This window comes from Fusarium redolens, assembly GCF_020744475.1.
Source record: "Fusarium redolens strain MPI-CAGE-AT-0023 chromosome Unknown BKA55scaffold_4, whole genome shotgun sequence".
NCBI classification, from domain to species: domain Eukaryota; kingdom Fungi; phylum Ascomycota; class Sordariomycetes; order Hypocreales; family Nectriaceae; genus Fusarium; species Fusarium redolens.
Window position 1 is genome coordinate 2094107 of NW_025763667.1, and position 12947 is coordinate 2107053.

General features: G+C 48.8%; 3 protein-coding genes across 3 annotated transcripts; all 3 read left to right on the forward strand.

The window, feature by feature from the left end:
- Window positions 1–3518: 3518 nt before the first annotated feature.
- On the forward strand, window positions 3519–7209 carry BKA55DRAFT_591505 (uncharacterized protein; the record flags this gene model as incomplete). Its single annotated transcript, XM_046195258.1, has 4 exons — window positions 3519–3855; window positions 3889–5256; window positions 5315–6470; window positions 6525–7209. The coding sequence occupies 4 exons, from the start codon at window positions 3519–3521 to the stop codon at window positions 7207–7209; spliced, it is 3546 nt and encodes a 1181-aa protein (XP_046053237.1).
- An 852-nt stretch (window positions 7210–8061) lies between these two features.
- Window positions 8062–10467, forward strand: BKA55DRAFT_686931 (uncharacterized protein; the record flags this gene model as incomplete). The annotated part of the gene is made up of 1 exon (XM_046198999.1): window positions 8062–10467. One exon carries the CDS (start codon window positions 8062–8064, stop codon window positions 10465–10467), a length of 2406 nt encoding a protein of 801 aa, XP_046053238.1.
- Window positions 10468–10982: 515 nt separating this feature from the next.
- BKA55DRAFT_505309 (major facilitator superfamily domain-containing protein) lies at window positions 10983–12790 on the forward strand (the record flags this gene model as incomplete). The annotated part of the gene is made up of 3 exons (XM_046187175.1): window positions 10983–11358; window positions 11411–11758; window positions 11811–12790. 3 exons carry the CDS (start codon window positions 10983–10985, stop codon window positions 12788–12790), a joined length of 1704 nt encoding a protein of 567 aa, XP_046053239.1.
- Window positions 12791–12947: the final 157 nt, after the last annotated feature.

The window sequence follows — 12947 nt, forward strand, 5'->3', positions numbered from 1 at the left end:
TTGATTTATTCGTTGTGATAACGACCTTCGTGAAAAACCAAGAATTTTTGATGGAATTTACATAGTTTTCCGAGATTCAACGTGCACTCTATAAATCGTTTGCGAAGGTGGTTGCACAGTAAACCATCCATTGTGTGGACATCATAGCGTAGCACAAAGCCCCGTGCTCACTATGTAGGCGCCTAATGCGTACATAGCCCAAGCTTGACAGACCACGAGGTATAAAAAGTAGGTTTTTATGCATCAATGAACTGATCAGAAAACCCGAGTCGTCTTGTGATCACAACGAAATAGGTTGCCTTCAAGGACCATGAAGTGCAAGGCTTGTTGGTAAGACTGATCCATACAAATGTAACGCTGTAGAGAGAAAAGCGGCGAACTCGTTTACTACAGCCAGTGACATTATGACTTAAAGGAAAACAAATCCCAAGACTACTTAAGCAATGCAATGGTCCATTAGGGTGGGGAGAAATTGTTTCCTCGGGCATTGGAGAAGATTTGACGACGGATAAGATAGCAAAAGGTGCCGTCACAGCTCAAATTCTTGGAACTAATATGTTAGATGCATCATTACTAGTAAGATTAGAACAAGAAACATAGTATGAACCTCTAAGACTCTTTGTTTATACAGTGACGTTCTCGAGGTGTTCCTCTTCGATATGGTGATATGATAGGAAGGATGAATGAAGGGCGACCTAACAATGAGCTAGCTCTGACAGAGGCCTGAAGATGTCTGTCATTCGTTAACCGCAGCGCATAGGCCGTTCATGATATATTCCTCGCAATGAAACCTATAAAACGCCTGGCGTGGAGTAGTTTAACATTGGCCCATGCAATTGCAACCTTCAGGGAGGGGATAGAGCTGTCGTGAAACCATGGTAGCTACCATTCATGCATACACTCGGTCTTGTAATACATAGCCGGTATTTGAGTTGAGAGTTAGCTGCAGCAGTTACGGGTGCCTTGTGTTGGCCGTGCGCTGCTGCGGGATCAACTAGAGTGACTTGATGCGTTCTCTGTTAAGTGTTCAAACAAGACGGGGGATGTCATCAATATAGTGGATGAAATCATGATTGAACAGTACATAACTAGCAAGTTACCTAATTGCGAAAACCATGGTTTGCTAACTTCTGTATGACGCGCCTAAGCCCGAGTGAATCGCTGTTAGTCACCGTGTTTGGGAGGGTTGGATTTGGTGGTTATATGCTATCTTCTAGAGGGAAGCCTTGAAGATGTCGCGGCAGCGTAGCCAACTGACCGACACGCATCGAGTGAATTGTATATGCATCGACTTTCAACTAACATGAGTACTCGACCCCGTTCAAGTAGATACTACATCTTCAGGCTTCGCCACAAGGCTGTGTGGATGCCTTCAGAAATCTCTATATCCTAGGCACTGCCTGTAACATCAACTCCAAGGAAAATATTACAGGTTATAAAGTATTGATACTGAGCTGAGTTTGATGTCAATGTCTGCCTTGATATATGGATATACAGGAAATCGAACAGTTCATTAACAGAACAAAACACCACAATTACCATCAACATGAGGATATGTCCAACGAAAAAGGACCCACCAAGATTCAGGATATACCTAACAGCTGCCCGCAGTCTTTTGTATTTCAGTAAGGTGGATGATTCTTTCGGCTTCGGGAACAACTGGTTGAGGACGAAAGTTTTGTTTGAGCAGATAGTCAAAAGCACGACGAAAAGTATACTGGCATCCAATGGTAAATCATAAGGTTAGTCAATCAACCCGGCAAGAGACACTTGAGTCAACTTATCAAGCTGCGGCAGAAAACTATTCGCCATGCTAAAGTCATTAGGTCTCTGAACAGCTGGACATGTTGTGATACCTGCCCAGCAGCATGGTTCGGATCTTACCGTATGTGCATATTGAGCTAAGTTAAAGTTACGGCATCTGCGGAGGGATGTTTTGCCCTGTCTATCTCCGGTCCGGGATCTGGTCGAGATAAAAGGAGAATTTCCGAGCAAAGGGCGTTGATATGGTCAGAGTTGTATGCTGAATCGAGCGAAACTAGAACGGCCGGGCGTCGATTCTTTAGCATCAAAACTTTTTTTTCTCTTGGAAATGCCGTAAACTCACTGCTGGACACCCCCATAGGCTCCTGTCGAGCTCCGTAATGACCGGTACCGGTGCCGGTGCCGGGTGGGTCGCCTCTGGAGACTCCGTCACGGTGAGTACTAAAGGCTTACCACCAGTAGTTGCAACTGTACCCGTTCTGCCGCTTTCCGCTGCATTTCCGCCGTGCAGGTAGGCGGGTTCGCCTAAACCAATGGCGCATTTTCTTGCCCCAGGATTTGATCACCTACACCAAATCTTGCTCATATCAATCGCAACCTAGATACATAGACACCAAAAAGACCTCATTCAACTTTTCTGCTTACCAATACGTCAGATGATAAGACACAACGTCGTGTTTAAGCAGGGAAATATCTTGAGTGATCTGCGATTTGCTACCCCAAAGCTAAGGATGCTGTGTCGGTGGCTGATCCTAAAATCTCACCGACAAGGCAGACCAGCTGGTCTTTATTTTTCTCTCCGATAAACTGTTCTTAGAAAGTTCCAGTGCTTTCGCGACTATCAGGAGGTGATACGAGGCATATCAATCAATCATTCAATTATAGCGGAGAAGTAAGCATCTGAGCCTCTGAGGACGTACTGAACCCCACAAAGACATTCCGGGGAAATGCATGCTCGGACTTATCAGAGTCATGACTCCGATCCGGTTGACGATGACCCTTCAAGAGACATCACGGATAATATTTATTGAAATATAGAAGGTCTTGTTCCAGGTAAAGGATCCATACGAAGGCCGGTCTCGGGTCAAGAGTTGGGTCTAGCGAGACGCATCCGCATGGATGGCTACGCCTTGCGAACTACGAGAAGCGGAGCCTAGCCCATATTGACGATGCCGAGCTGACACTGTACTTGCGAGACAACGATTGGACACCCATGCTCTTGGCTTACCATATGAAGAGGAGTTTGAGCCATCCTACAGTGTTGAAAACACCGTCACTCCGCAGCCTGTGTGCGTGGGTCCATTGATCAAAAAGATCCTTGTCTGTCAATTGAAGGGCGCACGACTTGACAATCTGGCTAGACTCGCTCAGCTGGTTGGTGTGGCTGGCCGACACTCTGCACTCTGTACTCCACCAGACTTTTGGCTTGGTTCACATTCTGGGGGATGGAGACTGCTGACTCTTTCGATGTGCTCCTAGACAGACCGTTACTTGTGCCAAGGTAGTACCTTGGTTGGATTTTGAACTTGAACAAAACTCAGGGACTACCCTCAATCTAGGAGCCTCAGCCTTTTCTCTTCACTTTCAGGCTCAACTATTTTGTGTTCCTCTAGCTCCCACTTCAAACGATTCAAGTGGGACCGGGCTGACTGACATCCATATCTATTCGGTTCATGGTTGTCACCCTCACGCGCGCCTTTCGATTGACCTGAACCGACATCTCTGCTCCGCATCAGCACTTATCCTTGTGCATCATGTCTAATATCGATGAGATGGAGCAATTTGTCAACTGGGACAAGGCCATTGACGCCTTTCCACAACCCCAGGATGGCAACGCCTTTGCTGGTCTGACAGCTGACAACAGCGAGAGCATTGATCTTGTCCTGGAGAATGTCAGTGAAGACGACTTCAGCTTCTGCGCCCTGCAACACTTCTCAGACAACAACTTCCCTCTACCGGACATGCCCGCCCCAACAATGGACTTCACCACAACCGCTGAAGACATATCTAGTCAATTTCAGTGGGACACGCCTTCATCGCCATGCATCAACTGTGCTATGTCTGGCTTCTCATGCAAAAAGATCCGAGAGGGTATCTACAAGGACTATTGCACTACCTGCGTAGCATTGAAAGCCGACTGCAGCTTTGCTGTTGCCCCCGAGTCTATCAACACTTCAGCTGCGCCCTTTGACATCAACCCTTTTCTGTCATCTGGACCTCAGATCTCCAACACCCTCCAGGAGGACAATCAGGACGACTCTTGCCAATCCTCTCGCAATGCCTCTCGCAATGCCTCCGTCAGTGATCTAGGAAATCTGGGAGAAACATTCAACAACAAGGCCGCACCTCCTCCCAAAATTGGAGCACGATTCTCTCGAGAATCTGTTCGTATTCTCAAGAACTGGCTCTCGACTCATAACCGTCACCCTTATCCTAGTGACGAAGAGAAAGAGATGCTGCAACGCCAAACAGGGTTGAATAAAGTTCAAATCACAAACTGGCTTGCAAATGCTCGCCGACGTGGCAAGGTTCAGCCCCCGCGCTCAACATCGCCTCACTACACCAGCTCCTGGTCAGGCCCTATGGATATTCCTCAACGCCGAGGAACACCAGCACTGGAAGCCATGAATCCCCTGCAACGTTGGGAGCACTCACCCCCTGAGAACGAACCTGCGTCCGTCAGCGCTATTGCACGGGCCGTTACCGCCTCTTCCTCCGGAATGTCGTCCGGACTCGACAGCCCTTTCAGCTTGAGCTATGCGGACGATGGCTCAAGCAGATCCATCTGCAACCAGTCCTCAGTCAGCAGTTTAGGCACCTCTCACTCGAGTAATGGTTCTCATGGATCGGCCTATTCACACGGATCTCGCAACTCATGGGGGTCGTTTGGCTCAGCCCCATTCAACAGCCACGGACGTCGTCGCCGTCGCCGAAGGGCTTCGGCAAAAATTAGCAAAGAAAAGACCAGCCTGTCAACCCCTCTCAAGACCTTCCAGTGTACATTCTGTACCGAAACATTCAGGACTAAGCACGACTGGCAACGACACGAAAAGTCGTTGCACTTGTCTCTTGAGCGGTGGGTGTGTTCTCCTCACGGCGCAAAAGCCGTCAACCCTGATACCGGAATCTTATCCTGTGTCTTTTGTGGTGAGGCCAACCCAGACGATGCCCATATCGAAAGCCACAACCACTCCGCCTGCCAAGAGCGTACCCCAGCAGAACGGACGTTCTACCGGAAAGATCATCTCAACCAGCACCTGCGTCTGGTGCATAATATCAAGTTTCAGGATTGGTCTATGAAGTCGTGGAAGGTAGCAACGCCTGAGATTCGGTCCCGATGTGGTTTCTGTGGTATCGTAATGGATACATGGACTATCCGTGTCGATCATTTGGCAGAGCATTTCAAGACGGGTTATTCCATGGCTGACTGGAAGGGTGATTGGGGTTTCGATAACCCTGTACTCGAGATGGTCGAGAACTCCATGCCTCCATGTATGAGACCTCTCCAGTATCCCGTAGACAAGTTGCCAACGTCTAACTTTTGAAATAGATCTTATTCATTATGAGCGCACATCCCCGTTACCATACGTAGCCACTCACTCCCCGCCAGAGTCACCTCGTAATGCCTACGAGTTGATTAAGTTGGAACTGGCTTTCTTCACACGGAACTATCAGGACCAGCACGGACGACTCCCGAACGACGAAGAGATGATGGTCGAAGGTTGCCGTATCATTTTCGCTAGCGAATTGTTATCTCTGCAGGGCATCGCGACGAGGCCATCGTGGCTCCGTGACATTATCATGAGCTCTGACACTCTACAACAAAAGGCTAGATTCGGTCCTTTGCGTGGTGCCGCTGAAAACAGGCTGGCATCGCTCAAAATTAACGGCAAGGACAACTTGTTCGAGGAGTGTCCCATGGAGGTACAGCTCCACGAGTTTGTCAAGGCCAAGAGACTACTTGGTTTAACAGCGATGGATGATGAGCTTCAAGAAGAGGCTTGTCGTATCGTTGGCCGGGTGGAAGAAGTCTCTACACACCCGTCAGAAGCTATTGCTAACTGGCTAATTCGCCTTGCAACATCATTTACGGACTGGCTCGCACCTTTCCGTCGACGTGCACACCTTCCACGAAGCGAAGACGTGGTGAACCACATTTGCCGGTCAACGGATCCTTCATCTATCGACTCGACCATTCACAGCTACTCGCGCCTTGAGCGTGAACTGAAGGACTATCTCATCTTGCAACGATCAATGGGCATGGAGCCTACTGACGAGGACCTCCAGCGACAAGCTCGTATCATTATATACGAATTTGACGACGGTTGGAATCAAACCGCGGCAGATAATGCATCATGGCTTGAGGGATTCAAGAACCGTCATCTCGCAACTAGTAACAACTCGCCCACATTTTCCCTTCAGCCTAGCACAAACTCAACTGTCAGCGGAACTGCCACCACTGATGCGACACTTTTTTCCAATGACTGTCCTGTGCTTCTGGGATTGGGTTGTGATGACATGTTTGATATGGGCAGCGGCCCTAACTGCCCCGGACCATACTTCCTCAATGATGCGAACTGCTATCGACGATTGGCGAAAGAGCTGAAGCGATGGGTTGCTGGCACTATGTCGGCGAACAACCCTAACAGGCATGTGCCTAGTGATGCAGAGCTTCAGCACCAGGCACGCTGGATCCTATATGACGAGTAAGTTTTCTGAGCAGGGAATTTACCGAATGTAATGAGCTGACAATATTGTAGCGACGATCCTTGGAACCAGACTGCTGCAGATAATGCCGAATGGCTTCAAAGGTTCAAGCGAGACGCCGGAATCCTCAAGACAGATGGCCCTGGTCTCCCAATGAGCGATGGCTGGGCCCTCGAATCTGGTGGTTCAGGATTCGCACCCCCCTATGCTTGCCCCAAGGCATCGCTCGAGCCTTTCCCTGCAAATGCGCAGGTGTCAATGGGTCAGGGTGCCAAGTCACTGCCAGCAGCTATTGCGAACAGCTACATCGAGAAGCTCACATCGCAGGCAGCACGACCTGCTGAGGTTTTCTGCTCGCGAGAGTTGGAGCGTGGTCTTATCAGCTATGTTGAGGATCATGTAGCATGCAAGGGATCTATGCCCACAGACGCCATGCTTCAGACACGAGCGCGTCGGATTCTTGACTCGCAGACCACACCAGCCGATGATGTTGATCTGTTGAATAAGTTCAAGGATATGGTGGCCAAGAAGGTTCCTCAAGCAGTGACCGCTCAGGACGCCATTGCGAGCGCTCCTGCGATGCCCAGCAATATGGAACTTAACCTCTCAGACGAGGATGTGAACAACATTCTGCAAGACATGAATTTTGAATTTGATGCTCAAGACTTTGGCGTTACAATGGAAGGGCTACAAGATACAGGTGGTGTTAGCCTGGATATGGCAGGTTTCAAGGATTAGGGACCGCTTTATACCATTCACGAAGTGTATTAACGATGACGATTAGACGCATACAACAAAACGGTGTCAGGTTTTTGAGGATTTCTGGATACACTATGGGTGCGCAGAATTGATTTAAGAGGCGGATATATCAATGGATATCAGTTTGTTTACATAAAATTTGGGAATGGCACAATAATATCACTATTTTAACAATGTTCCCTTAGCACCTTGCCTACTAAGTTTCAGGCTGAGTCAACATAGGTGATAGCAGCGATTATTCGGGCATAAGCGAGACCATGTCTCAGCCCAGACTTTGGCCTAGAACAAAACAACCACTGGATGGAAACAGTGACTCACATGCTCTTCAATTGCATGCGGACAGTGAGAGAGCGCCAACCGTTAAAGATGGGCCGATGACTTCCAAAGACGGCACTGGGCTTGATATCTGACGTTAGACAGTACCTGCCCGTACCTTGGACCAACCTTCATCAAGTAATTGGAACCTAAAGCACCTAGTGCTATTCTGAGTAAAGTACGATGCGGTAAGATCCAGTAGGCAACGATGTCCAGATAAAGTAAGAAGGCACAGCAGGAACGGAAGCGACGCATGTCAATTCCATTCAACTTGTTCATTCCATGTTTTTTTTAACTTCAAACAACCACTTTCACGCGTCAATTTCAGTCACTAGAGACGGAGATGCTGGAGGCTTCACAGACTGCTCTATGAAGCTTGCTCAGAAGACACCTCGTCTTCTTGACAGAGAGACAAGATAAAGTGACGCTTGAGTGAGGCAATCAATCGATTCGGATCGCTTACACTTACAAGACGCAGCTTCACTCTCATCTATTGCTGGGCGACCTCCTACCCAAATGCCGACTTATCTATGCCACGGGTTTCGATGGCATCGCCGCGACATCCGAATTTTTGTCATCCTCAACGACCTTGAAGACGCAGCACCAAACTGGGTTCTTGCGCCTGCATCGTCTTATTGTATCCTCGACCAGCTACACGCGAAATACGACTTCTTGCCTGAGCTCTCTCCACCAACAACGCCCACGCAAAAGAGCGTCAGCGCCAAAAATGCCAATATCAAAAAGCAATTCGATCATGTTGACGACGACCATGCTCTCCCGACATCACGTGTACCTGATGCCGAAGATGCCGTTCTCATGCACTCATGGTCACCGGTCAAATTGCTGGAAGAGTTCGATGTGGACGAAATGGTGACGGCATGCAGGCCATATGCTTATGTGGCTGATTATGTGGTACGAGTCGACCTGAGCGTGGATGTGGCAGGTCAGATGGCCAAGTACTACGACAAAATGGCGGGCGAGGATGGATGGATCGTAAAATTAAGGAATGAGCTGCAGAAGGGTGAACCCGTGCGGTGGTATGTCGTAGTCTGTGGTGACGATGTGAGAGAAGTCCCAGGGAAGAGTGACGAAGAAGAAAAGGAGGTCGGCTATGAGCAGGTAAGAGACGCGGCCCAAACTATGGTGCGCAACCGACGAACAAAGGATGCCTTGGAAGGATTTTCTGATTCCCCATCCGAGTACGATGATGACAACAATCGAGATGAAGATGGAGAGGATGCTCTCACCGTCCTAGATGGTATTTTAGGGGGAACAGATGGCGCTGCAACACCCCGGCCACTTTCGAGGACATTGCCAGATATCGATATCCCGCTCCAGCCTCAACTCGACCCAAATCGGGCTTCAGTTTTGACAATATCAACAGTTTGGTCCCAAGATGGGTCACCCAACGGAACAGCAAGGCAGGAAACACCGGATATCGATGCACCTCTCCAGCCTCATGAACTCGGAAAGAAAAGGAGATCTGTATCTACAGCTTCATCAGTATGGTCTCGAAAGGATTCTCCAGACAATGGACTAGCACTGGGAACACCGGATGTTGAAATGCCGCTTCTCCACCCCGACAATGCACGATATTCAGCTTCGACAGCATCGGGGATATACTCTGCATATGGGCAATCTAAAATCGAACCAAAAGAGTTTGTCAAGGTGCAGTCATCGGTGCAAAATTCCATAAGAGAAGAGATACCGGGTGTAAAGCAACCGCTCAAACCAAACGAGCTTCATCCGTCAAGATCTTCAACGCCTCCAACGCCCAAACCTTTGCAACGGCAGCTGCCAGCTCCAACGATATACAGACCCGAAAGTTTTATACCGCCTTTCTCGCCTGTTCTGCTACCTATGGAGGGGTTTGACCAAGAATCTCCGAGGCAAAATACTCCTAGCAGAACAGAGGATATCAAGCCTCCAGAGACATCTTGGCCATTATCATCAGACTCACCACTTGAATCCTCAGGATCCAGTACATTTCATAATCAAGATAGTTCGTATCCATATGTTGCATCAATCATAAATCCAAAGGACAGGCTAGGGGCCCATCTGAACCTACCCAAAGAGCTTGTTCCTCCTCGAACACCGTCGCCAACATCAGAGTATTCACCACAACCCCAGATTTTTGGATCAAACATGCCCAAGTTTGAGGGGATAGTGTCACACGCTCCACCATTGTTGGTGTCACCGAATCCAGCACGCCTAGAACAACCAAGTTCTGGTGTATTGTATGAAGCTGGTGACACAATTTCCGAGCAGCAGCTACCATCAACACGAACGCCGGCTCATCGAAAGACGACCAATCCTGTCTTGAAAACACCTCCCAGAAATCCAACAACACAGCAAACTACACAAAAACCACCGAGGTCTCGCTTACCGAGAAGTGTCCCCAAGAATATTCGAATATCCAATGTACCACTACCGCCGGAACCAGAAATAAAGACGCCTCGTCGCCCGCCTACGCCGCCAAAGCCTCGAGCTATACAGGGGGGAAACTCGCAAAAAAGACCACAAACTGCGCCAGAAAAGGGGACGATGTCGTCGAAAGCTCATGCCAGAATGTTATCAATGCCGTACCAGTATGAGACACCCAGCTCTCTGCAAGAACTGGAAAGGGAAGAGCTGGTACTAGAGCCTACACCATCTCTTGCTTCTGGCCACAACACGGGTGTTAGTTCAAAACCGAGCGCGCCACGAGATTTAACACGTGGGGTGAGGTTACGTGCACCACAGCCAGTGGCCAACACGACGCAAAGTCCACAGACTAGTGTATCTATGGAGCATAGTGATGGTCAGGTAGATGAAGACGGAAGACATCCTAAACAACGAATTGGTCGGAGCCATTCAGTGGCTGAAGGGCTTAAGAAGCTGTTCAGGAAGCCGTCTCATGCTAAGGCAGGCCATCATCATTAAGGGTAACGGAGATGGATCGTTATGATGTAAGAGTAACGGAACGAAATTCTTTTAAAATTGTACAGTATTTGAGAATGCATAGAGGTTTAATTACATAGTAGGTGACCTACAATTAACAATCGGGTTTAACATGTTCAGTGAAATTTTCAAGATGCGAAATGAGATGAGGGTATGGTCATGTAAGGAGTTGATGCACGTCACGTGTAAGTTAAGCAAGACAGCTTGTGGCTCGAGTAACTCAACTTAATTACCAGCATACTCAGTCAACACCCTCAATTCAATCTTAGCCTGTTCGATCTGTAAACAGCCCGCTTACACCAAATAAGGATGCAACTCATGGTATCAATTGATTGGAGTCCCTGATGGTCTCCAAATAATTTTCCAATCCGAGATCATTGTGCCCACCGAACCTCGACAACATCAAACCTCGAGGCCCGAGTCCGAGTCCAATCTAGCCTCCGGCGATTGTCTCCTTGCCCGTAACCTTCGGTTCTTAGGAATCACCTCATATAAAAATGGCCCTATCGCGATCCGATCCTGGCCCCAATGCGTCAGTCGAAGCGTTTGCGCAAACCGGCGCTGAGCCCTCGCTTGATGATAGCGACGACGAAGATCTCCGGTCGGCTGTTGGCAGTGGAAGCGATGTTTACGAGCTGCATGAAAGGAATACAGGTAGGGGTAGCCACGGCAGCGCGATATGGGATGCCGAAGCTGCAGAGGATGGAGATGTGGACCATCCTCTCGTAGAAGAGCGCTCGCGAAGTCCTGGTTCTATGGCGAGTTTCCAGCTCTATACTCCGGATGAAGAACAAGCGGTGCGGAGGAAGTTCGATCGCAAGCTTGTCTTATTCGTGGCTCTACTTTACATGTTGAGCTTCGTCGACAGATCCAGTACGACCCTTCTATCTTTTTGCGATCGGCAACATGGAACTAACAAATCTAGATATCGGGAATGCTCGTATTGCAGGCATGGATGAAGACCTCCAGTCTGACCCGCCCCGCGATGAATGGTACCAATGGGCCCTTACGGCCTTTTACATCACTTATATTGCCTTTGAATGGATGTCGCTTCTGTGGAAGCTCATTCCGGCACATATATTTGTGTCGATGGTGGTCCTGACGTGGGGTCTCATGGCATCCCTTCAGGCTGTCGCGACGTCTTATCCCATGTTGATTGCGCTGCGCGCTGTTCTTGGAATAGGAGAGGCTGGCTTCACGGGAATTCCGTTTTACTTGAGTTTCTTCTTCAAACGAGAAGAGCTTGCGTTTCGTACTGCTATTTTCATATCTGGTATGTAATTCCCTCTTACGATGGCGAAGAAGAAAACTTATAGCTGTCACAGCGGCACCCTTAGCTACGACGTTTGCTTCAACTCTCGCCTGGCTCATTGTTAAGTTTGCTGAGTTTGGCCCCATTGCTCCCTGGCGTCTTCTCTTTATCATCGAGGGTTTCCCATCCGTCATCGCGTCTGTAGTAGCTTGGAATGTCATTCCTGACTCTCCACAAACAGCCCCTTACTTGACCAAGCGTGAGAAGAAGGTTGCTCATCTACGACTTCGCAGCGAGCAGCCGACAGCCACAAACAATAAGCCTTCATCCGGTCTTAAAGGCCGCGATGTTCTAGCGATATTTCGTGACCCTGTCGCTTGGATCACTGCAACCATGTTTTTCCTCACCAACATGGCTTACTCGTCTCTCCCCGTCTTCCTCCCCAAGATCCTCACTGAGATGGGTCACGATACTCTCACCTCTCAAGCTCTCAGTGCTCCTCCATACTTGGCGGCTTTTGTCATCGTCCTCTTCACAGCGCACATGTCTGATCGTCTGCGCACACGCACCGTACCTCTAATATTCCATGCCCTTGCCTCTTCAAGTGGCTACGCCATTCTCGCGTTGGCCAAACCCCTTAATCTTCCTAATTTCATCCGTTATATGGCCGTATATCCTGCCGCGATAGGCTTTTTCAACGTCGTCACTCTCATCATTACTTGGAGCATTAATAACCAAGCCAGCCAGAGCCGCCAAGGCGGCGGCTTTGCTCTCCTCCAACTCGTCGGGCAGTGCGGACCGCTCGTGGGTACCAGATTGTATCCAGATCGAGATGCTCCCTATTATGCGCCCGGGATGAGTACATGTGCAATTGCTATGCTTCTGGTCTCCATCCTAGCATATGCTCTTCGCTTTTATCTCAAGTATCAAAATCGTAAATTTGACCGAGCTGAGAGTGAGCGTCTGCAGGGAGGCGATGAAGTCGAGGAAGAAGGCCTCGTTGGTCCTGGGAGACGCAAATCAGCGGCTGTTGTCTTTCGATATATGTTATAGGGCAATTTTAATAACCATTGTTTCAAACTCACTGCTCATCAAAATGCGTTATTCACGATATGATCGGTACTGGGGCAAACTCGATTATTAGACCATGTACACTTTCTTCTTGCTAGCTAACACCTCGTGATGCTAAAACAATACCGTTTGTAGTTTC